This window comes from Sipha flava, unplaced genomic scaffold (assembly GCF_003268045.1).
Source record: "Sipha flava isolate LNK unplaced genomic scaffold, YSA_version1 196_pilon_pilon, whole genome shotgun sequence".
Lineage (NCBI taxonomy): Eukaryota > Metazoa > Arthropoda > Insecta > Hemiptera > Aphididae > Sipha > Sipha flava.
In genome coordinates this window covers 403,570-431,094 of record NW_020272770.1, presented here as the reverse complement: position 1 = coordinate 431,094, position 27,525 = coordinate 403,570, and the positions used below count along the sequence as shown (strand labels likewise).

At 29.9% G+C, this 27,525-nt stretch overlaps 1 protein-coding gene across 1 annotated transcript in view; it reads right to left on the bottom strand.

Annotated features, from left to right (window-relative positions):
• Positions 1-20,246, bottom strand: part of LOC112681748 (nose resistant to fluoxetine protein 6-like) — a 27,042-nt gene extending 6,796 nt beyond the window's left edge. The window contains exons 1-7 of the mRNA XM_025552051.1: positions 19,706-20,246; positions 8,793-8,974; positions 7,681-7,862; positions 7,293-7,507; positions 6,148-6,321; positions 5,972-6,065; positions 5,743-5,892 (exon numbers count right to left, since the gene is read on the bottom strand). Of these exons, the coding sequence (XP_025407836.1) occupies positions 5,743-5,892; positions 5,972-6,065; positions 6,148-6,321; positions 7,293-7,507; positions 7,681-7,862; positions 8,793-8,974; positions 19,706-20,195 (1,487 nt within the window). The 5' untranslated portion in view covers positions 20,196-20,246. The remainder of the gene's footprint in view (positions 1-5,742; positions 5,893-5,971; positions 6,066-6,147; positions 6,322-7,292; positions 7,508-7,680; positions 7,863-8,792; positions 8,975-19,705) is intronic.
• Positions 20,247-27,525: the final 7,279 nt, after the last annotated feature.

Here is a 27,525-nt window from a genome sequence, read left to right as displayed (position 1 = left end):
GTGTGTGTGTGTGTGTGTGTGTGTGTGTGTGTGTGTGTGTGTGTGTGGTGTGTGTGTGTAATTCGTATTCTGTGTGTCGCTAAAATAAAAAGCGAATAGGGTTTGTAACTGTTACAACACATGAGACACTACGAATGCACGTTTAATCGGTACACAAATGCGGTAGGTATTCCAGTGGTATTAAACCTGGGAATCGCGATTCCCTTGAGGGTGGACAAACATAATGCGAGGGTTCCATAAAAATAATGAAAAAATGGTTATTCGTATCAAAATGCATTGATTTAAAAAATCAATATAATTATTACGAATGTACAATCGAATGTAGCATACCGAATAAAATAACCTGTAGTGTAATCTTATCCGACGACGGATTATTAACTATAAGCGATTGTGGTCACCGATCTTATTTGGAATGGCGTTTAATATCTGATTATTTTTACACTCGTACCTTATACGTATATTTCAACAATTGTATTCATAAATATAATATGGTTAAAAAACCAGATTTAAGAGTAACAGTTTCTAGTATTAAATCTAACATGGAAACCGTAGTTTCAAAAATCCAAGCACAAGTTTACCATTAAAACAAGAAAATTGCAAATATACATTTTCATATTATTTTTTTATTTTTTTATATTTATTTAAATATACTTATTTAAAAAATTATTCATATTCTGTTATTTATTATTTTTAGAGGTCGTATTAAAATTAAAATACTAATTGGAATCACGATTCGAAAAAGGTTGAAAACCACTGAGGTATTCTATAGGCTCGTGTGAATTAATATTATCTAATGAACGGTTGGTACATGTCATTAAAACACATGGTCAACCTACAATCTAAACGGGTTGCGAAAAATCGAAACTATGGTAATCATTAACTTTAATGTGCATCGAACGTGTATAATAATATACACATACGTTCATAGTGCTCATATTTCAAAGATAACTGGATTTACGAAATTTGTGAACGCAACAATCAAAATTGGATACATTGGATACTATAGAATTTGATGGTTTGCTTCTGTTTGCCAATCAAGTGTATGTTGTATTTTATTATTACTATTTTAAACTTGAAAGCTATTATTACGTTTGTAAATAAATGATCGCAATAAGACTCAAAAGTTTGTGTACATTACATTTCTTTGAAGTTTTTTAGTATAGTGTCCGAATTCATGTTCAAACTATAACACTAAACGCAAATTAGTTAGTTTTAAGTAACGTTTGTGGTCAACCTATATTAGACATGGTATAATAATGACGTGCAATTTTCGATTCGATTACCTATGTTTTTCTTCGTTTAAAAATGTCTAACATTTTTATGATAGTATTTATTATCGATCTCTAACTATATAAACGTAAAAATATTTTCTTTGAAATAACTAATCTCAGAAACTACGTTACCGATTACATCGTCCTTCTTTTTTTATTACTCTATAGATGGTTTTAAGCTTTTTATTTTTTCAATACCATTGATAATAACATTACAAATATTAATCCATCATTACTCGCATCAGAGATCACATTATTTTGAGAACCACTGGCTACCACAGGTAACCTATGACACGTAGATCTTCATAATTATTTTTATTTATTAAAAACAAAATGATGAAACGTCAAAAAGTAAATCCGATATTGACCGTTCAAAGCCAATGGCCAAAGGATTGCGATGTTATAGAGAAAATGAAATAATTATGTAATAACTATGTAAATGATTCTCATGTTTGTATTGACAATATAAGTACGATTTGACAGTATTGCTAAACAAAAAAATGATCTCTTAAAGTACACTGTCTTTTTCGTGCTGGAGGAAAAGTTCTCTTGAATGGAATAGCCGACCCTCCTCCCCAAACCATTGAAATGTCTAAATAGCAGCACTCATAAGCATTCTATTTTTTCTCGATAATATATGGAAGCACAGTTCTGTCTTCATATAACCTATTTTGATGGCAAGGAGATAAGACACATACATTTTATGCCTATATTCATAATTCAAGGTCAGCTATCTATATCACGCAGTTGATTCACTATTACGAGGCGCTCGTGAAGAGCTGAAATGAAGCAAAATTAAGTAAAAGTAAAGTCGTTGAAAAAATACGTCATTGAGGTGAAAATTCTAACTGGCTGTGCCAAAGATAACACTGTCTATATTCCAAGAATTCCAATGATAATAAGTAACTATTATATAGTTATAAATGGATAATAACTATCCATTGGAATTCAAGTGCCTTCAATTTCCAATCAAGCTGTGTTTCTTGATGACAAGGCGCAATAATAAACGTTGAAAATTATAGACATCGATAACCAGAGCTTGAAAACGAAAAAATATTTTCTAATTTCGATTTCGGTTTCGGATATCGGTATTTATTTTTTCCGATTTCGATTTCGGTTTTGAATATCGGTATACTTTTTTTTTTTAATTTTGGTTATGGTTTTAGATTTTAGTACTTATTTTTTTCAATTTAGAGTTTATTTTCGATTAAATTTTATTAAAAGTTGTATTGATGTAGAATTTATGACAAAACATACAATATTCGTGAAAAATTACAAATTAATTCATTTTATTTTTAATTCCGAAATAATATTATTAGACATTTATAAATTATACACCTGTCACCATAATATACGGCCTAAACTATTTTAACATTCTGTTTATTTATAAAATAAATTACCAAAATACTTACATCAATGTTATACCTAAACAATTATAGTTATATATAAAGTTTAATTAGGTATTCGTTATAACTGGGGCTCGGAAGTTGATGACCTTAAAAACATTAAAAAATGACCTAAAAAAAGATGCAAATATGACATAAAAATGACAAAAAATGACCTAAATAATGACAAATATTTGTTTTAAATTAATGAAAAAACATTTTTTTTAAATATTTTATTCTATTTTACTATAAAATTCTATATAAATTTATCAAAACTTACAAATTTATCAAAATATGACATAAAAATGACAAAAAATATCCTTAAAATATGAAATAAAAAAAATGACAAACATTTGTTTTATAAATTTATCATAGCTTACAAATTACTTAAAAATCATAATTATTGCATTGTAAGATTAGAGCGTATTTGATGTTATCAAAAGTAAATTAATGACGATTATCTGTTTATAAATATTTATATTTGGAAAAATTTCTCTCCACGTCCATTTAAGTGATTGGGAGACGCAGACAAGCACTAACCGACGTTTTAATTTTCGCTATTTCGAAAATATTACGAAAAAATAATAAAATTTAGATATAAGTATTATTCACTATAACAAGACAATGAAGCGACGACTGTAATCGACGAGATAATATTGAATACTAATCAAATATCAGAAAAAAATAATAAAATGTTGGTATAATGCTATCACTACAACACGACAATGACGAATGTAATCAACGAGATAAAATCAGACAAATCTTAAGTTATCGGCATAATGGTCGGTAAGAAACAATAAGAAATGAACTAGTGTGAAATCAGAAAAAATGACTAAAGATGTGGAAAAATTACTTAAAAATGTCAAAAAATGACTTATAAAGTAACAAAAACCAAAAAATGCAAGAAAATGCAAAATAAAAATTAGTTATTTGGATTCACATGCTAATGAAACACATTTATGGCCAGGTAGCATCTTCTAAAAAGTTAGAAAAAAGAATGCAAAATGCATCAACTTCCGAGCCCTAGTTATAACATTTTACATTTATATACTATTATGTGTTATAAGATATTAGTTTTTAATAGTTATTAGTTATTACTTATAATGAGTATATAATATAATACTGTTTACAGAGTGTATATTATAGTCTAGACTGAATTTGCAATCTAATTACCTGCATCTCACGACTCCTATATTTATACCTTATTTCCGTCGGCCGACCCAACACTTCTCGGTTGACCGTATTTATAACAGCTTAGCTATTTAAGTTTAAATGTGATATATTAATTTTAAATTGTTTTTGGTTTTGATAATCGGTATTTCTTTTTTCCGTTTTCATTTTTGGTTTCAAATATCGGTATTTATTTTTCCTATTTCGTTTTTGCTTTCGGATAACGGTATTTGTTTTTTTTTCAATTTCGTTTTCGGTTTCGAATATCGGTATTTAGTTTTTGAGATTTCGATTTCGATTTTGAATACCGTTATTGATTTTTTTCGTTCTTGATATCGATTTTGTTTTTTAACGGTTTTAAACGGTATTCAAAAACAATATCAAATACCGGTTTTAAGCCCTGCCGATAAAACAGATCCATGCTTCAACCATATTAAATTTCATGTTGCATGCTCTGCAGTTAACTTGAAAAATAATTTATAAATAAATGCTCTTAACCAAAAAACGAAAAACATGGTATACCAAAAATACTATAGTATTACATTTTTCATAAATTAAATCGACTTTATTCTGTCAATAAAATCTTTTTGAGTACTATTGATAAATTAAATTTGTGGACTTTTCTTATTTTTGTTTTTCATTTCATTAAAAGTATTTTAAGAAATAATTCATAAAGACCAAACTTGAATGGCAAAGTTAAATGGAATAGTTAAATTTAAATTTTAAAATATAAAAAGATAAATTTACAAAGACTATATATTATTTTTTTATTATTTATTTTTAAAGATAGGCTCACATAAGAACTTATTTTTGGCCAACGGAATATTCGAATATTTGTTTGTTTGTATCAGGTTGCTATTAGTTACAAAAAGTTATAGAAAATGTTAGCGTTGACTAAGGAATGATTAAAGCTATCAATGAATATACATAAAACGTGCACCATTTCACAAAATATCGACATGATATTATAAACGAGAATAGAAACGGAAACGAGAATGGTACATATAGACGAGTATGGTTAGGAGTAGGTGATATATCAATATTTTTCTCGGACAGAACCGGATAAACTAAATTATAAATAAAATAAATATATCTATAATAAATTAATCCATTCAGCTAGTATAATATATATATTTAAAAGTATTCCATTTCGTTAACGCTAATCTACCAAAATTATATTGTTGATTTTTGATTTATATTTTAATAAAAAGACACAATTTTAACTAATTTCTCGTGCTTAAATAACGTTTAAAAGATTCTGAGTGAAACGAGATATGTAATAGTTTTATCACTATATAATTGGATTTTTGTCTCTGTATTCGTATATACATCGTACCCAAATCATTTTGAACTAAAAGGATTGCTTCGAACCTCACAGTCATTAAATAAATTTTGAATAAAATTCAGTTTTCTTATCAGTTGCAAAAAACAGGCAAAAAGTTATAAAAAAAAGTAGATATAAAATTTCGATATATTTTAATGCAATTTGGCTAAATTTATATGCACTTGAAATTTTTGATTTTCCCAAACTTTAATAACAGATTTTTTTAATAGTTTAACCTACCTTATTAAAAAAATGCAATTCTTCTACTATCTCAATTATCTTTAGAAATATAAACTGATGAATCCAACTTATTTCATTCAAAATCGTTTTTTCGAGAGCAATGATACATTTATTTCAAGTTTAAAAAACTAGTAAATTAATAATATTAGCCTCCTCCTGTATTTCACTCGACCAAGAAGTTTTCCCCTTTTTATATTTGATTCGAAAAAAATTAAATTTAGATAAAATTAGATGTTGATTTAAGATACTATTTTTAAAATAACTAGTATATGTCTGATTTTACATTAAATTAAATATTAACAGTTTGGTTTGTTTTAATTATAATTTTTAATATATAACTTTTTGCAATTACCTGATAAATCTATATCCCAGTAACTTCAAAAATTTAATTGTATCATTTTTCAGTACGGTTGAACTACATCTTGGAGTTCGAGAAACAGCTATTTCTGGTCCGTCTTTTTTGCTGGTAGTCTTGTAATACAAATACGTAACCAATAGACCACTGGAAATTTGCATGATATGATTTGTGATTAGACATATTTATTGTTAACGGTGCAGTATTTTATTACCATTTATTTTACCTGATAAAAAAGAATGTGTCAACAGAAAATGTTGCGTTGCTCACCGTTTGGAACATAAAGTTCCTCTCAGTCAACGTCCTCAACGTTTTGTTTTCTGTATCATATCAAAGAAGAAAACAATAATATTAGTTTTCGCAGTCATAATCTAAAACAGCCATTAGGAACAACAAACTCACCTGCGATCGAAAACACTTGCAAGTATGTGTGAACCATTATGACCCATGCTAAACTTAAAAATCGAAGTCCGTGCACACAAGTTAACGAATCAGCTGGCGCAGGCCCGCAATGTAGGATTTTCCTGCCATTGGTGATAGCCGAGAAAGCTAATAAAATCTGTTCATTGCGACTAACTATTAAATAAAATTATTATTATTTTGTTAATTATTGTTTAAGTAACGATAATAATTTATTCTTTGTTTTATTATATATTTAAAAATCAATACTTAATGAGATTATATTCAAACATAATTTTACTTAAAGGTACGTGATAAGTTTACTGAAGTATAGTAAATTTTATTAGCAAACTTTGTTTACGAAATATTTATCTAACGCAATACAGAAGATATATGAATTAGATAAGATGATATAAAATTAAATAGTAACAAATATTAACATGACATTTATTTAACTTTCATGCGCCTAAAAATAATATCACTCATTCGTGAATATTACAGTAAGTAAATAAGAAAATATAGAATAAAATAACGTAATTTAATAATATTTTTTATTATGATATAATACGGAACACCTGAACATAAATAGTATTAATGTTTAATATCATTTGATTTTCAATAAGACCATATTCAGACAGAATATACTCGTACTCGAGTATAATGACTTTATTATGCAGTAGACGAACTTTAATATATTCTATATTTTAACCATGATATTATGGTGTTGAATAATAATTGTTAATTAAAAGGAGCAAGCAAATAAAACGATTATGTTCTCACGTTGATAAATTAATATTCCAAATAAGTATACGAATAAATAACAACGTTAAAAAAACTATTAATATATGTAAATATCATAACAACGAAGTATAAAAATTGAATAAATATTTTTATAACCCTACATGCCAAACAATTTATTGTATTCGATATTTGCTTGGTTGTGGCGTAAGCTTTACTACATTGTATTTTTTTTTTATTATTTTAATAAAATCGTCTCCCCATAGACTATTGGGGTCTATGATTAATATAGTTAGTATAAATTTATGTTATTTATTTAATTCTAAAAAAAAAAAGTTTAACATTAAACTGAACAAGATTACAACATCTTTAAGTGTATCATAGGTATTCAATAAATGATCATGTATTACCTTTAAATAGTAGATCATCTACCGCAGTCTCGTCATTATTTCTAGAAGCCTTCATATGCATCTTTTCCAATGTGAAATCCACTTTTGAATCGCCTTCGTTATTATTTTGTTGACTAATCTGGCTATTTTTAAATTCCTTGGCTTTACGGCGTTGAAGGACCATTTCATACCCTGATCCCAAAATTGTCAGTAAAGTTATCAATCCAACAACGATTCTAAAACCCGTAAAAATAAGTATAATTATACGAAATAATTGTGAAAAAATATCTTATATAAAAAAAATTGTTTAACAGAAGTAGTATTATTAAAATTGATTTCCTATACGTTGTAATTCATATAAAATTAAAATATGCTTTTTTTAAATCAATCATATATTATGTATACTTACAATAGTATATGAAATTTACTGTCCGACCACAGAGAATATGAACCGGGTACAGGCCTGACGTTTATCACGCTATAACTACGATAGTTAAATCCGCTGTCTTCCTTTGGAATACTGACCATATTTTTAACATCCGTAGCACTGCAATCTTTCGGCATACATAGACCAAGTGAAATTAATCTGGTCTGAAACATAGAACCTTTTTTAATACCATAACAATAAAATAAGTGTATTAAATCATTAAAAAAATCAAAGTGTTTGTTAAAAACTAATATAAGTTATACGTTAAAATTAAAATAAAGTTTTAAAAGTTTTTTTATAAATGAGAAGCTATTTAAAAAAAATGACTAACAAGATTTAAATGACAATAAAGATTATATTAACATTTTTAAGTTTTTTACAGATATAGTTTATCAAATCTCATTTAAGACAAGTTATATTATACACCCAAATTTTCAACCCAAATAATTTTTAAGATTAATATGTTAACATGTTTGACTCACCTAACCTTATATGTTGAAGCCTTATTAATTCAATAAGAAAAAAAATAAAAGTATATTGAAATGTTTAAATATATGGGATTTAAACCACCAAAGAATACAAAAAATTTTTGTTATTATCTTGTACACATATATGTTTGCAGTGTTACGATTAGAGCTCGTAAAAGCTACAAGACACACAAATAATTTTATAATAAATATAAATAATAGTGAAAATACTAATAAATAAACTCTTGGTTTTCTTTGAGTAATGCTAATTATTTGAATTGAAATATTATACTGTTCTCAGTCTGCTATGTTATAACCTTTGACTTTTTGGAATATTTTATAGTAATTATATATTGCAGTAATATTGTGTTTATCTCGTCATCGCACAATCATGACTCTTGATTTTACTACGACATTATATTTTGTTTATACACTCCCGTGACTGCATACCCTTCCAACCCATCGTGTGTATTATAATTAATAATATGTCGTACATAAGCATAATACGGAAATTAATACTCTGAAAAAACAAACCGTTAATCTGTGGTTTTTTTCAAATGTCAGGTACTTTTATGTTTCTAATATTATCTTATGTTCGTCCGCTAATACTTCATATCGTGTACTTACTTTAGGGGTCAGCTGATCATGAAGTTTTATAGCTAATTTCGCTACGTAAAACGTGGCTTCAAACGGTGGTACGTATTTGTTGGTATTTTTGTTTTGTAATTCCATGCAGAGGGTGTGAGATCCCAGCCAGAAATCATTACCGAAAAACAGCTGTGACGAGTAACGTCCACTAGCGTCGGCAACTGAAACAAATAGAAAAATTATGTTTATAATATAATACATAGAATTATTTGAGATTTTTTTTTCTTTCGACCAATTAGTAGTTCGATGCGCGCCAAATATTAAAGAGAAAATAGAATTTTGATTGGAAAACACTACATGCTGACTAATGATGCTACTAAAACTATTTACAGGAACTACATTAAAATAAAATGATTCCTAAAAACAACGTGGTATACAACGTCAACAACATGATTAGAATTAAAATAATTGTGATTTTTCTTTTACGTTTTCGTCAAATAATTTTTTTTTTTAGTATTTGCGGAATTTCCGTTGTTCACCAACGCACAAATATAATATACAGGATTCGGATGGCCCAAATACTTTCTTTTCACATTTTGTTTTTTTCCTTCTCCTATTTCAGCTATCGTGAAAGTGGTTTAACTGGTCAAGAAATCGAGACCTTGTATATCGAGACCCATATATATGAATGACCAGCGGTGTATGTTCGCCGGCTTATGATTATTTCGATTTATTTTCAAGGTTACCCGATTCGTTTCAAGAATTGAAGTTTCTTAATTATTTATCATCCATAGGTATATGTGTTACATAATACAAATTTTAATTATACTATTCAATATTAAATTACCATTTGCATAGGAAATAAAATTAATTTAAGAATAAAAAAATGTATTTACGCTGCACCACAGTGAAACTTCGATTGGTTACGATTACTAGACTTGTTATATTTTGTTGAGTGGCTAATTTTTTCTGGACTGGAATAAACAAACATCTTGCATTGAAAAAATAAACCACTTTCTTTTTCCTCACTTGCAATATTTACGATTGTAAATATGGGTTGTTATTTAATTAGGAAACATCTTTAATACACTTTCCAACACTTATGATCGTGTACTTGTAAATGGTAAAATAATACTCCATATAATTTTGTTACAATTAAGACAGTGCAGGGTAAATCGAATAACAGAAATTTTAATGATCTCATATTATTGATTAATATTATAATACCCACTTACTATATATCATTAGGTTTCATTGTGGAATATTTCAACTTTTGTTAAAATCATATATCAATACTTTGCGTTGCGCTTTTGTAAATAATAATTATTTGGTTATCCAGCAGAAACGAAAATACGTCGAAACTTGACGGCATTCATTTCAAACACTATTTGTTGGCTGTATATAATATTATTCTTTGCTCGTAAGATGGATGAATGTAAATTAATGATCGGTACAGTAATTAATAATGATTGCAAGATACTGTTATTCACGTACGATTAAAATATTTTATCTCGTATATCCTTTGAAAGTACTTGGAACGTCGGTGGTACATGTTCCAAAATAATAGTAGTGACATATCTAAAATCTGTTATCTAAATCGGCAAGTCATGATCAACTAAATCATCTTCGTAAGACTTCGAGAGTACGGAAGTATTGTAACTGAAAATATAAAAATGAGGATTCGTCCGAAGACCTGGTTTATAGGTTTACAAATGGTTTACGAATACAGTGCAGAAAATACGCGTAAATCGAAACCGTAGTTTACGTGACGTTTATCAGAATTCATCATATGTCATATCATACTATATTTATAATGAGATTTAATTATTTCAATCAAATCTTAATATCTCGGCGGACGATCCATCGACAAACACTTTTACACAGTCATTTAATTGAACAGACAGTTTACTAATGATTTATATACAAGAAGTCATAATGACGTACGTCTTTTGATTAATCGAATGAAGGTTATTAAATTTGGATCCGATCATGTGATTAACAGTACAATCGCTCATCAGTGTCGGTATATAAATAAATATGTTTACAAAAACCGCAGTGACTGTGTATCGTAGAAATCATTTGTATCGGTTGCACATAAGATCATGGCGTAAAGCGCATCGTCAGGACGACCCATAACACAGCAAAACACCATTATTCGTGTGCACAACTACATTATAACGGATTAATAAAAATAGTAAACTACTGAAAACTATGTCAAGCGTACGTAATAAAATTATTGTTGGAAATACATTAAAAATATAATGGCCATCGAGACGTAAATTAATATCACGCAACAGAATACAACCGTAAGTATACGTATATATATATCATATAAAAAAATACATTATTACGTACGAGTATATTTGATTGTAAACAACCGAAGACATTGATCGCATTGTACAGTGCGATACACCGCAGATATGCAAACAGAATTTACCGAACGGAATAAAAATAACCATTTTTTGTACATTATATTCATAGTTAATGGAGTTATGGCGTATTACGTATAATACTTAATCGTATATCATTTATACGCATGCAAACGGTTTGATGAAATATTTAAACGTACAATACGCATCTGACATCATAAGTACTTTGCGTTACGCTTCACATGCATAGTGCATTTACTACAGATTATTAAGTGTGCCGTTTAAACGAGGCGATTACGATTTTTTTCTCGTCGAACTTATTCCAACATTCTGATTTACGAGTTTGTCGTTAACGTACGTATAGTTATCGATATTATATACAGTGACGTAGCCAGGAACTTTTTATGGGGGGGAGGGTTCAGCAATTTTTTATATATATTTAATCTTATCATTATTATTTTGACTACTATTTGTATTGATATCGGTATTTTTAAGTCTGGTTGACATTAGTTTTTTTGATTCAGGTAAAAAAAAATAATTAATTTTTCTAGTCTGCTTATTCTCTTACAATTTGCCTATAATAATAAATAATAATAATAATAATAATAATAACAATTTAGGACCTAGGAACTAATATAGGAACATAAGTATTAGATATTAGAATATTTTCTGTCCAATCACTTAGGTACACTAAAAATTAAATTTTAAAAATATTTTACCACAATGGAATGTTTAGACGTCTTAGAATGATGTCAAATTAAAATAAAACAAATGTAATGGAATACAAATATCAAATATAAACGAATAAACGAGTAGTAAGTAAAATAGTGAAACACCAACAGGCAACAACCAACTATTAACTATAACTATATAATAACTATTAGTTTTACACAATAAGGTGCTTGTGTTAAATGATCGGCGAGCCGCGAATGCAATAGGCATACCCAAAATAAACTTTTAATACAGATAATGATATCGCTTTTATCTCAACTATTGGAACCAGACGACTGATTTAGAATCAACCGTTGTAGAAAACCTAAATAATATTCCCAAGCAAAAATGATCAAAGTAGTAGTAAAGTATCTAAATATGATCATAATATTATGACTTGTGTGTGTGTGCAGCGTGTGTATAATATGTTTATAGTGTTTATACAAACTATTAATATGATTTCCAAGTCAAAATTATAAAATATAAAAATGTTAAAGAAAAAACCATGTTTCATGTAAAAGTTAATTTACTATCTCAGGTTTCATGGGGGGGGGTTCTGACCCCCAAACCCCCCCATGGATACGCCACTGATTATATATATATATATTACTTTAAGAGACCTTTATGCACAGTTAAGTTCTTTATTCTACACGGACCTATACTTAGTAGTTTACCTGTTAGATTATACAAAACGAGTTACGTTAATAGTGATTGTACATTCGCTTGAACTATCGAGCCAAGTACCCATATTTAATAATGGTGTTATGAAAATCCCGATTTTCCTTCTACTCTGCAGTCAAGTGGCCACTGTGATTCGACGCATATTATACCCATTATATTACATTATATTGTCTGACATAATAATATAATGCGCAATTTCTGTACGAACGATAATAGAGTGTGTATTGTACAAAACTATGATTATTAACCGATGGTCGACTATACCAACACACTTCTTCGACGATTCGAATGTACGTGTCGTTGCAACATACTCGTATATGTACTACAAGCCAAACGATTTTTTTTTGATGAATTATTTTTTCTTTCGTCACCCGCACTGCAAAACGTCATGCCGGTGAGGCGGTGGACGTAGTAATGACTTAGCCCGCGGTGAACTGACCATGGAAAACCGTGGCTTTACCATTTTCTAACATATTTGATGGTGTTTAATAATAACGATCGACCATGCACGTTTACTACAAGCATAAATAATGTGGTGATATCACGGTACATCATGTCAAAAAATGATTACGATTTAAAAAAAAATGTCCTCCTTATTATTATAAGCGCGGTGCCTATCTGCACCGACTAAATTTCCAATTACGCATTGGATTCGTGTAGTCATAAACAAAATGATTTTGAAATCAATGTGATGATTTTACTGTTGATACGTATGAATATAAGTAATGTTAACATTAAACGGTGTGAGATATGTACGGGGTTTATAATATAAACATATGTTTTCGACGGATTTCGGATTTTCGCCCGAATCATACAAGTATCAAATATCAATCGAATGACATAATAATAGTAACAACCAATAGCTGTTATTAATACAGTCAGTGGCGCACGCAGAGGGGAGAGGGGTATGGGGTTGTAACTCCTCCCCCGCAATTTTCTCCGATGTCTAAGTTAAAATTTACAAATTTTACAAGTTTGAAATATGAAGAGCTAGTATTGAATACCTAGTATCATTGATTATAGAATAGTCTATTCTAATATCGATGCTATTATTTAAGTCAAAATATATTAAGGATTTTGTTAATTGTAAAATGTGTTATATTTTTACCTTGACCCCCCCTCCCCCCGAAAAAAAATCCTGTGTGCGCCACTGAATACAGTATTTAATACAGTAATACAATATATATAATAATACCTAATTAATACAGTAGCTGTATTAGGTTTAATAGATGTAAGAAACACAAAAAAATTATGTTCAATATAGTATAAGAAGAAAAAATATTTTCATAATGAAACATAATTCTTTGAAATTCGTATTTCTACTGTCCAACGACATTAATTATGCTATAAATTTAAGTTACCGTACAATCGTCATTATTATTATTATACGTCATTGAAATATCTATTTTATGAATGATGATGTAATATGGATTTATTCCGTTTGTAATGAGTACGGGTTAAACAAATTACAACATAAGTTCAATTGTAAGTATCATATAATATTTCATAAGTTAACACTAATTATGATACTAAAGTATTCAATGAGTCAATGAGCTTCGAATGAGGACTGACGAAAGAAAGTAATTTTAAAAAAAATGTCACGCACAAAAAAATCCGTATAAGGGACGATAAATGAAATTATTTATGAAGATCAAATATTGTAAGAAAAAAAAAGGCAATCAAGTTAGTTTGAATTTCATATTACGAAAAATATGTGTTCTCTTATCCACAAAATTTAGGAATTAATAACGCATTCATTCTGAAAAAGATTGCTTGAGTATCCCGCAAAGTGATCGTAAAATTAACGTTATAAGCTTTCATATTTTTATTTCGTATGCAATTTCATAATTAATTTCAATGTACTTTAAGGAAAAATTACTTCCATCGTGAACCGGTTGGATTGTTTTGACAATAAAAAAATAAAAATAAATATTCATAAGTGCAACACTTTCATTGGACGACAATAGCGTTTGATTTCTTGTTTCGACACTTGAATACTTGATACTGGAAGATTTTGTGAAATCATTTTTCATGTACGAGTTAAATTTCATCTTCTATGTATTGCAGTTTTTAATTATAAGTGCTACCACCTATTTAATACATTATTAAATGCCTAGTGTCGGATTGAAAGAAACGCGCGGCGGAGCCGAACATACTCATAATACCGATCTATGAGATTTACAATTCATGATAATCATGTTAATCTATGTATAAGGCCATGAGTATTATAAAATAATAATTATATAATATCATGAGCACCAGTAGTTATCATTCGCATTGCACCAGTCGGGGTACATCATCACGGTCGGACAACTGTTTATAATTATTTCGATATCGTAATAATTTTCGGATTACAATTAATTCCTTGCGTGATAATAATATTATATATAATATATACATAAACAGTATTATTTTACGGACAGATTTTATTGAATTATCCATGCTAAAAATACTAGAAAGCAGTAATATTATATTATTTTACTGCAGTTGCCTCTGAACGTCGGGTTTTCGGACGTGTAACGGATAATTGACGATTGCATCAAGCCCCTGTGAAAGTGATGAACGCTGGTTATGATTTATACTTTCCATTCACATGGCAAACGTTTAAACAACCACTAGACTGCGGATTAGAAATGTACATATATCAGAAATAAAAATATATGTTATTTATATTTATAAATTATTGCAGATTACTATCTTTGTTGAATTTGTATATATGTATATTATGGTATTTCGTTATACTCTATGGTTTCAATATACACAAGGTTTTGGATATTCGATTGGAATTATTATAATTATGATTATAATAATACAACACATTTAATCTGCAGTGTGTCACAATCTGATTTAGCAACGTCAAGTTAAAATAATTAAACATTAGTTATGACCAATTGACGAGCGTAAAAAATTCCCGACGACATTTCAAGGATGTGAGATTAACCGTGTCTATACATATCGTCTGTGGTACATATAGATATGGAATTATCTATGCAATTCCGAAATGTTTTGACAAAACGTGAATAAATCACTAAAATCATTTTCAGATAGAAGTCGATACGTATAATTGGTATCGTCGTCCATTTAGTATATAATTATAGACCATGTGATTAAATATGATATTTTACTCTATTCTCGATTCATTATATTCCAAATATTGAGCTATTTTATAAATATATGTTTGATAATTGCCGTTAGACGTAAAAAAATACCGCTTTGGAAGATTGTAAACATTAACGAGTACGTTAGAAACAAGATCATATAAACTAAAATAATAATATGATTGGTGAAGTATATATAATTAATAATATATTTAAGTTTGTATGAAAAAATAGTGCGTACAGGGTATATCAATAAATGGTTTACGTCGAAAATGTTTAATATTCGGCTCCAACATAACTTTTCATAGTCGTTTACGATACTAAATATATTTAATATCGAGATGATTTCTTAAACTACAACCTCTAGGCTCAAAATATTTATACAATCATGCTTTTAATATTTTAATTAAATTATTTTCCTCATTACGATTTTTTTTTTTTTTTTTGTTAGCCATTTATTTATTTGTAATTAAATAAATGATTTCGAACATGGTTCGCTAGTAAGGGCTTTAACTTTTAATAGTACAATACGAATATTTCTAAAAATCTAATGTGCGAATTACATAAATACGAATATGCACGTTTTATTGCTATTTGCCTACGAAATAAATACGGACATTAATATTTTATAACATGCTCATAGTGATTCAAAATAAAATACGTCTTGCGGTTTTTCTAAATTCAGAACGAGACTTATATATGAATTTGTTAAGATGAACAAAAAATACTGATTGTGATCAGTGGAATTTAAATAACAACATAAGGCAAGGGTGTCATCGAAATACCTAACTTGTTCAAATAATACATTTAAAATGTTATTTAGTAATAGACATTTAGTACGGTTGATCGCGCATTTTCGGTTCCTTTCTAGAATTATTCCTAATTCTCGTACTTCAAGGAAAATTTACAAAATTACCTAGCTGATATAAGAATGAAAAATCAAAATTTTAGTTTGACGAATTTATAATACTAAACAACCTCGACGCAATAATAATTTTGTTTCTTGTTCTATCGTGTAACACTGTTAAACACATTTCAATAAATTATTATCAAATTTAGTATAATTTTCTTGCAATATAATGTTGTATTTTTGTTACCACTGCAATCAGCAATTATCCCCAGGTGAATTCTCTGGCTACCATGATTATACAATGCAATATATAATGTTACGCTGCAATACCAACTGTCTCGGAACGTTAAAATCGATTTTCTTCTTCAGAAATTCAAAATTTGTTATGACAAAACAGAATATTATTTTGTTTACGTCACGTCCGTCGCTATCGATTAACCCCCGAAGCGAAACATTTCCCGAACCGAAATCATCGTTATGATTACGAATCAATTGCACAGCAATTCTTTTAATTATTATTAATAAAACAAGACTGAATCGCGTAAAATTACGTTTTCGTAGATAGGAAGTTTGGATAATTGATATTTGTATTTGTTTCGATTTACTACTAATGTAAGATTAAATGGAAAGTACCGTTGTGTACAGATAGTTTCTCGTTCAAGGTGGTCCAACTGGTTTCGCATTCATAAATGTATATACAGGTATATATATGTCACATAATTTTACTTTCTTTTGAGTACCAATACAAACATCTACATTTTCGGGATGTAATATTCAAATGTCCGAAGATCTACAAACAAACGTTTATAAAATTATTTGATTTCAGTTTAGGATTATGAATTTTTAAGCGAAATAGCAATTATTTTCAACATTAAAAATGTTATTATTTATAATACTACGTGTATGGATAACGGAAAGTCGTTAAATAAAGATGAACTAGTTATGGACACTAAAATTTATGAATATTATTTTTATACTTGCAGTAGAATTACTTGCGAGTCCATTACGAGTGAAAATAATTTTAACTACAATAATAATTGTTTAAAACGAAAGTTCTCTACAACATTTCATTTAGTTTTTAGTATATAATAATTGTCGAATTCTAATAATTTATGGTCGAATAACGATGTTTTGATTACAAGATATGCATCGGTTATTAACGGTTAATCGAAAAATAATATTTTTTATAGCACATATTAAGGGCGCGTGTACATAATATGAACGCGCTATATTTAGTACACATGTGATATTGGGCAGGTCGTCACAGCACGTTGCACAACTTTATATCATCGTATATCAGTACTTGTCCAACAGCAGATCCTTGAGATATTATGTTAATGTACAATTATACCAATATAAATGGATACGGTTTCGAACAATGATTGTCCGAACTTTCTCGTAATGAATCATTCATTTTTACCACGTAATTTCTAAATCGGCAATTTTATCAGGGGGGGACAAATTTGATCGATTTCATTTTACAATACCTAAAACCACTATAACGTGGACAACGATCGCAGTATACGTGAATGTGGGTAAACAACGTTGTTTTCACGTGACATTTAAATCCGGAGAAAAAACTGGTTTGCGGTTTATGGGTTGGACCTTTTTTATAAACACCGTGGAATGTGCTAAGAAAAACTGTTAGGATTGTATGTGTGGTACTCGCTACGAATTAATAGTGCGCGTGTGCTCTACAACATGACGGAAGAAAACGGGGAGAGAGTCGCTCGTAGAAAAAAAAATTAAATAATAACCACGTACGTGGTGCAGCGTAACACACGTCAAGTGTATTATATTTATATGTATTTTGGCGGGAACACTTGCGTTGACGTATGAATTTAACTGTAGCAACCGTACAACCGAAACGAATATAATCTGCGACTATTTACGTGTACAGGATCGAACGTTTTACCTATGTATTATACGCGAAACGGTGAAATCTCGATTGAACACGGACGCTGGAAATGAAAATTCATCCGATACGAGTATTGAATGTAACGTCTCGGAGGGGCCATCGGATTTTTATGTTATAATATGTTATAATTAACATATAACGCAGAGATGATCAACCATGGGCGTATTTTAGGGGGGGAAGGGGCGATTTCCCCCCCTAAATCCGTCTTTGAGGAATTGATTATATGTGAGATACACATTTCAAGTTTTTTTAATGTGGATCATTTTATAACGAAATCAAATTATGCGTAGCTGTGTACACATTGGATTGAGCTTTTGTCGCATCCATACTTAGGAAAAAAAACAAATAAAAGACAAGCGTAATTTTAAAAACACAGACAGGTGTTAAAAAAGAACTACACAAAAGTCGATTCTAAGTGGATCCAGCATTAGATTAAAAAAAAAAAATCACAATTATTAAAGATTCACCTGATTTAAATATTACCAAACATTTTAATTGTACATTTTGAGCCTGAACTAAAAAAAAACATTTGAGTCACCCCCCCCCCCCCAAGCCTCTAGAAGTAAGTCTAAATATACCCTTGTGATCAATCGGTTTTTATGTTAATCTAGTGATCATGGGCAAAGGAAAGGGAGTGAAGTTCTTTGATGTGCACGCAGAGCCGTCCTGAAGATGAAAATCAAGGGGAGTGAATAATATGAAAAATGCTTACTACAATTTTTTTACTCAATGTATGTAGTATAATCAACTATATGTAGTCGTATTTTTACTTTTTAACATCTATATATGTGTCAGTGTCGCACGTTATTAAAATTGACAGTTTAATTATATGTATAAATATATAATATTTCATATTGTATAATAAATAGTTATATAAATTTTATTCGTGTATACATTGTATTACGAAATATGTAATATTTGTTTTCCGTAAGTAAAATTAGGTCCTTCTAGAATCTAGGATATAATGAAATAAGTCCGACTGCCGACTGGTGTTTTTGTTGGGGGGTGAGACATCTCCCTCAAGATCCCCCTTCGAGACGGACCAGTGTGCACGACGTGTACGATGTACATTAATCGTGCACGAGCAGTACAGACACGCGTAGGAAAAATGCAGTCGGAAAAAAGGGCTGAAACCTAAAAACATTTTCGCGAATTTCATCCAATCGAATGAAACTCGAATGCAGACGAATTCGAAATGAATAAACCAAGTGCCGTTGAAAAACGGAAATACCCCGAAAGTGCCGTGGAGGATCCGGTAAGTATATGATTACTAACGTAGAACGGCCGAGGAAAAAAAGAAAGCGGTTGGCGCGGGTAACACTCACTTTTGGCCGCCCAAAACGATCCTTGGCGCAACGATTCCAAATAGACCTTCATGACGTCACGGCACTGGACCGACAGCTTGGACGCGGCTGGCAGCTTGACGGGGTTCCACCGGTGCGGGTTGTACACGTTCAGCAGCCACTCCAGGTCGGACGTGGCGGACGCGGCGGCCGCGGTTTGGTTGTCGGCCGTCGCCGCGGCCACCGTCATCATCGGGGCGGACGCGGCGCCCACCGCCTTGGGCGTGCGCGTCACCTTCTGGATGTTGGTGGCCGACGGTTTTCCGGGCGCGTCGCGGCCCGACGACGCCGCGGCGGCCGTCAAGTACGCGGACGCCGTCATCATCATGTCCGGCGGCCGGGCCGTCAGCTCGTCGGCCATCATCGGGTCGTCCGCGAACAACGTGTCCGGTTCTTGGCCGACCGCCGACGCGAAACAACACGCCACTAACGCTAAGGCCGCCGCCGCCGCTGATACGATTGTTTTGGCCATTTTCTCGACGGTTATGTCCCGGGCACCCGTACACTTCTGCGAACCATCGCGCGGCTCGCCACCAAAGTCGACGACGTCGCCGGATCACGTGCTGCTCCCCTCCCGCCCGTCCCCCACCCCACCCCCACGAGACTACGCGCGCTCGTAAACAATATAAAAAAATAATAACGCTCGTAACGTCAATACCGGTAATAATAATAATAAAATCGCAGTGGTAACTGCGGTCGAGGTGGTGGTTGTGGTGGTGGTGGTGGTGGTGGTGGCGGCGGCGGCGGTAGACTCGCGCGACGGACGAGCACCTTTCACCTTAGCCGTTAGCGTGAAAGTGAAAATACCGGACGACCGGTTGTCCGGCCCGCGCGCGCGCGTCGTTACGGTCATCGCGATCGTCCGTACGTGGTATAACACTTCGTGGAACAATAATATTTCAACTAATCCCTCTCTCCTTTTCATTTTCTCTCTCACTCTTTTCCGTCGGGCCTTTGCTTGCCGTCCACCGTGTATCTCTTATTGACTTTTCGCGTTTTGACGAGAAATAAAAAATAAAAATAAATTATTAGAATTCCGGTGATTCCCGATCACGTAATAATTAATAATTATCACGCGTTATCACTCCGCGGAAACTATGCAGGTTACAGTGATGAGCGTACGGCGTAGTGCACAAAATATTGTTTTACATAATTGGTTTGAAAACCTAGAATCTCGATTCCAGAAAATATCGGATCGTCAAATACCTTCAGTACTTCTACTATATCGTACAGATATAGATTTATGTTCGATAATGTAGTGGGATTTTTTTCCCTTTGTTCGACCACATTTTATCGATAAAACGTACATAACACTTAGAGACCGAAAAATGTGTCCCGTTCAGATTAGATGACTTCGTCGATCCACTAAAAACATTTTGAGGTAACAGAGGGTTTGACAACTATACTTTAGTGAGAGATGATATGATGGGTTGGAGTAAAATAATCAAGGTCTACGAATAAATTTAAAATTTATATTTACAATTGCAGGACTGATGACAGCTTTCAACTATTTATGTAGTAAATTATAAGATTTTTGTGATGTTTATCGTTATTGATTTAAGGTACCTATAAAGCCTTTTAATTTTTTCATCAAAACAACCTTAGCGACTGACAAAAATGAAAGAACTTAATTCTATTGTACTTGTAATTATATACATGGCCATAATGTGAAATTTTCATCTTACGTTGCTCTCTGAGACCATTATATTACATTATACATAATACAAAAGTATTTTTATCGTATTTAAAGCGTATAAATTCTTAAACAATTAAATTAATTTAAATATATGAACAAATAATCTACAAATATATGTATACAAAGAGCAAATAACAATTAAAAGTTATAATATGTACTCGAATTTTTGACTTTTTCGAAAATAAAATTAGACAAAAACGATCTTAAACGAGGGTTAATGTATAGAATATGTAATATATATACGAGTACACAATGGTGGCGGTGTAAACCTCTTTCCTTAATAAATAATATTATTTTTTAATTATATAATCACTCATCGATTTTTCTCTTAGCTTCCTTTTAAATACACATCTTTAAATCAGTGGTGTAAAGTTCAAATCTTGGAGGTGCTACATTATAAACCCACACTTTCTACCATTATATATAGCTAGTATTTATATTATACCATTACTTGCAATACTTATAGTCAGTGGCAAATCCAAGATTTAATTTTGGGAGGAGGATCATAGTCCAAAATGCGGATCTTAAATGTGTATTTTTTTTTTTTATTTGTTAAAGATTATATTTAAATTATAATAATATTGTAAGAAATTTATAACGACAAAGATAATTGTAATTTTCTAGGGTGAGATTTTGAAAACATATCTAATACTCCTTCAGGCTTTACATCAATTTGTTTATGGATATTAAACAAATCTAACCCGTTTAAACGGTTTTATCCATTGTTGTTCTCAAATATGTTTTTATGCGTTTTAGCGTTGGGAAAGACCGCTCATTTGTCGATGCTGTTACTGGTAATATTGCCAAAATTAGTAAAAGTTGACAAATATTTGGAAAATACTCATCTTCAATTTCTTTGAATACGTTTATGACTGTATTTGCTTTTGCCATTTTTACTGTTTGTTCGATCCAATGTGCTGCTAGAATACAATTTCACCCGTAAATTTTAATAAAGCGTTTATAAAATATTTCAAAAAGTTAATAGTGATTAATCATAAAAATTGTTTTTACCTTTTAATTCGTCTATGGATCCAGGCAAATCTGCTTCATTAAAAATGGCATCTTCTATAATATGTTCTTCAGATTGTAAATAATAAAGTATCAGTTGTTAAATTTTAAATAACATCGAATTTTGGTTATCAAAAAAACATAGATTGTATAGATGTAATGAAATTATCCAAAACCGTTTAGTATACCGATTTTTAAGATATTCTTCAAGACTTGAAGTAATGTTGTTTGATCGATTTTTTGGTCGTTTGCATATTCGTGGTGTTTTAACTTCAATGAATTCTCTGAATTCAACTCTTGAAAGTGGTTTCTAGGGACCATTTTAGCGCAGACTTTTGTCATGTTCAGTTGATCATGCAAAACTTGTCTAACAACCTCCTTATAAATATTAACCATTTCAGCTAACATTCTAATGCTCAGTCATCTAAATTATTGATTTTTGAAATTTTATCGTCAGTTTTTGACAAGCATGAAGAGCTAACACATAGTTTGTCTTCTACTTCATTAAGACCTTTAAAGAATCATCGTTTATGCCACTCAAAAACACGAATAAAACTATTTCACTAGTCAAAAAGACTTCCACAGAGCAAATCACGTGTTAACATAATTATATTTATACGTTAGCAGTCATATAATTCTCCACAGTACGTGATTTCGTCACTGTCCTTAACATGAAACAATTCACGCATACAAATGTATATTATATTTCTATACGAGACTTACGCGCTTCCTTGTGTCCCAATCAAACATAGACGACCGATTAATGAATATATCGAAAATATTAAATCGGACGACCATGCTGATAAAAATTTAACCGTGACAATAGAGAAGTCAGTATAATCTTAAAACGTTAACGAACATATTTCCTGGTTTTAGTGGTACATTTAAAGAATAGCCAGTCATTAATGGAAAGTTTATATCCAAGTCTGGACAAGTTAATGATAATTTTTAAGTGAGTTAAATTGATGGAAAACATTTTAAAAAGTTTAAAGTTAATAGTTAACCTAATTTTTTTTTTAACTCGGTTAAGTTAAAATCTATATGAACATTTTAAATTAACTTATTAACTTATGTTATTATTATTTGTTTTTTTTAATATTTATATAAATACCCAGTAATATAATTTAAAATAATAAAAATCATAAATATTAATGAACACAGGAAATAAATAATAGCTTTTTTATACATAGAATTACGTAGTAGATATTAAAAGTTTATAAAATGCCGAAATAAATATAATCATTGGATTTATCATTACAGTTAGGTAGGTATTATAAATATTTTTTAAATTATTTAATAAAAATAACATGGTTTTTAAAAATGTATTTAAATGTATTTCAAACTCTGAATACTTTTTCAGGGAACTAAAAGTCTGTAAATATAAGATTACGGAGCCAATTTTACACTTCAATAAAATATTTATTAAATTTTAGCAAAAGAGTCATCTAAATGTTTTTTTCAGCCATTGAACATTTTCACTTATTAATTAACTGACTTGAAGAATTCTGGTTAAATTTAACTATATTTCTAATTTGCTATTGTAGTAAATGGTAAATGGTTATGTAATATTCATCATTAATAATATTTGTATTATATTTATTATATATATATATATATATATGTATAAATTATTTTAACTTGAATTTGATTAAAAGTAACTCCTTATTTATGAAACTTATATCAATCAAAATAAGTTAAGTTAAAAAGTTAAAATTAACTTAACTTTAACTTTTTAACTCATTTATGCAGAAGCTTGGATATATCTTTACAAAACCAATACTTGCTAGGTACATGTATTATTGTTGATAGCATTGAAGACTACATATTACTTCAGTCATGTGCTACTCTGATACAATCTGCAGATACTTCTAAATCACTAACTAAAAACATTTATTAGTGTTGTACATAATTTGATTTTTAAAAAAAAATTTCTAATTTTAAGGAAGATGACAGTTGCTTTATCACAAGGTTTAGCAATAAACGAAATAGTGTTTTGAAAACACTAATTGTGCGACGTGTATCACGTAATGTTTATATTTTCTCGTAAGTAAACTGCTGAATCTCTCGCACTGCGAATATACACGTTTATTAATAATAATTTCTCTCCGCCACAGAGTGCGGCATGTAGGTACATAATTGATAATAATCTCGCGATATTCGTGAAATTTCCTAAAAAAAAGAAGTTGATTTTTCCTGCATGTTACACATTATGTTGGCTGACTTCCAGTGGCGAAAACACGAAGGCCTAATGAGCCTGGTCTTACCTTACAGCACGTATTTTTTAAAATATATTTCACGCTTACATAGATCCGTTTAATTAATCTTTATTATATACTTCTAAATAAAACTAATTGTTATAACTACCATAAATAAACTTTTTGTTAATTTTAACCATTAATTGGTATGAGAATCAATCAGAATAAATTCTATAATTCTGAATAAAGTCTTCTAAATTATTGAACAATATATGATACTCCCCAAATTGCTTTCTTTTCATTAATATTTCTCGTGCCCATGTTTTTATGTGTGGTTGGTTCTCTTCTTCCTTATTTAAAATAATTGCCATTATTGATTATTTTCTTATTAAATTTAATCATGATGAAGTAGATATTATACAATTATTCGTTGATATTATAAATTTAAATTTAAAACCACTATACAACTAAAAATAAAGTTTTTAAGTACAATTTTTAGGTATTTAACTCTACACACTTCTGGTATGAACCTCCAAAAAAAGAGAAACTTTTATTTCTTTGACATATTTAAAATTTGATGTGAAATGTGAATGCATAACAAATTTGATGTCACATATTAAAAATATTAAGAAACAGATTTAGAATCAAATTTAGTTTTTACTTTTACAAATTATGGATTTATAACTATAGCTATTACAAGTTTAGAAACTCAAAGAACTCTTTTAACTGACGCATTCAAAACTTTAGTGAATGTAGAAAATAAATTAATTACAGTAAAATGTTCCAAAGGCATTACAATTTATAAAAAAAATTGAACATATTATTGAAAAGAATCCGTGCTTTAAAAGATTATCCAAAATTTCAAAAATTATGCCGGGTGAATAAGTGACAATGGATAAATTATCTAAAGATATTTTGTGATGATTTACTATATTTTAAATACGCAACCATTTTTTCAATTGATGTGAAGCGGAGCGATTTAGTGTACAAAAATATATTGGCAAATAACAGGCGGCCGTTTAAATTTGAGAGTTACCAGTCAAAGAAATTGAAATAAAAATCGTGAGTAATATCATAACTATCAAAGTTTTTTTCCGCATATTTATAAATTAAAAAATAAATAAGGACATATTTAAGCGCATAAGTGTATACATATTTCGTTAATTTTTAGTGCATAAACTTCCGGGCCCTAATCATTAAGTATTTTAGTACCAATATTTTATTATGAAGTATATTTAACCAATACATAAATCCTAAATTTCTATTTTTAAATTAGAGTAATATTTTATAAGTTTAATGTGTTATTTTATTAAAAATACCATTGAATTTAAAAACTAATAACGTAATAATGTTTTTTTGGAGGAAAATCGGATAAAATTTAAAAAAAATGGTAATGGAAGCGAGATAATGGATGATCAAATAATTAACAGTTACAAATTTTTTCCAACGATTACTATAATTAACGTAGAACTAGAAAATAACAGTCGGTACTCATGACCAAATAAATAACATGTTATCATTTTAGAAATGATTTTGGATAAATTAAATTTTTATCTATTATGACGTTTTAAGTACTAAATAGTAAATGTCATATAAAGGGACAAGTGAAATGTTACATTTTTTTGACAAGCTATAATGGAAATAATGAACTATTGTATTGTAATTCTCCACAATCGAAAAAGATAAACAATCCTAAGAAAACCAAAACATTAAAATGAAAATAAGTAAATCGAACAGCCGTCAAATGTTTAATGACATCATTGTCTCAGTATTCCTTGACCACAATCAATCGTAGATTTTATTGAAAAACAATTTGTCGAAATATCATTCCTCCTAAAAATGTTAAGAATAGGCAATACAATGTGATTACTTATTTTTCCCCTACAGGTAACGGACACATTTATTTTATACAAACCATGAACACGTTAACAAGTTTCCAGATCAGGAACCCAAGAAATTACAATATTTCTATCATTTCGGGGAGTTATTTTATTACTTTTTTAGACTCTAATCATAAATAATTTTTAAATAATCTTCCACTGTAGCCGGAAACATTTTAGAAGAACTATTTAAGTGGCTTTTTTCTTATTTGCATCTATACACGAGACCAATAATGAACCAATAATAATAATAGACCAATAATAATGTCCATACTGTTGTAAACGTTAGGTTAGCACGCAATATACAAGGGGTCAGTAATTAATTTCTATGGCGGTCCAGATAGTTTAAAAAAAAAAATGTTGAGGGCCAGGAAAAACGAATGTTATTATTTTTGTATTGAAAACACATTTTATGACAAATTATAAACGATGAACGCTATTGTAATTTCAAAATACATAAAAATGTCGTCTTTATATTATATATTCAATCTATCTATACTCCATATTTCTATAACGAGCGGAGAACTAGAAAAATATTTTTGGCGGTCCAGACATTTCCCTTCCCCGGGCCGGACATGGTCCGCGAGCCGCCTATTGCCGACCCCTGCAATATACCATGCAATATAAAATTAGTCGAAAAATATTAGGCAATTTGGGTGCATACATATCTGATACAGTGCCGTCTTAAGGCATGGGCCCGTAGGGCACAGGCCCGGGCCCCCAAATTTACATAGATTACATTATTTATTGTATATCATAAATTTACATTTTTTTTAAATGTTTTTAATATATATCTCGAACGAAAAAATTTTAAAATTAGCTTTGTATCAAAATAATACAATTTGATTAATTTTTAAATTTTAAAGTTATTCTTGGTACACGTTACACGTAAATTATTTTGACGTGCGCTGTGTTGTCGGTAATTTCTATTTGTTTACCTAGAACTTCTAGGCTAGAAGTATTGCGAGTGCTATTTATAATAATATGAAATTTCTTATAAGTTGTTGCGACGACGCCGTCGTC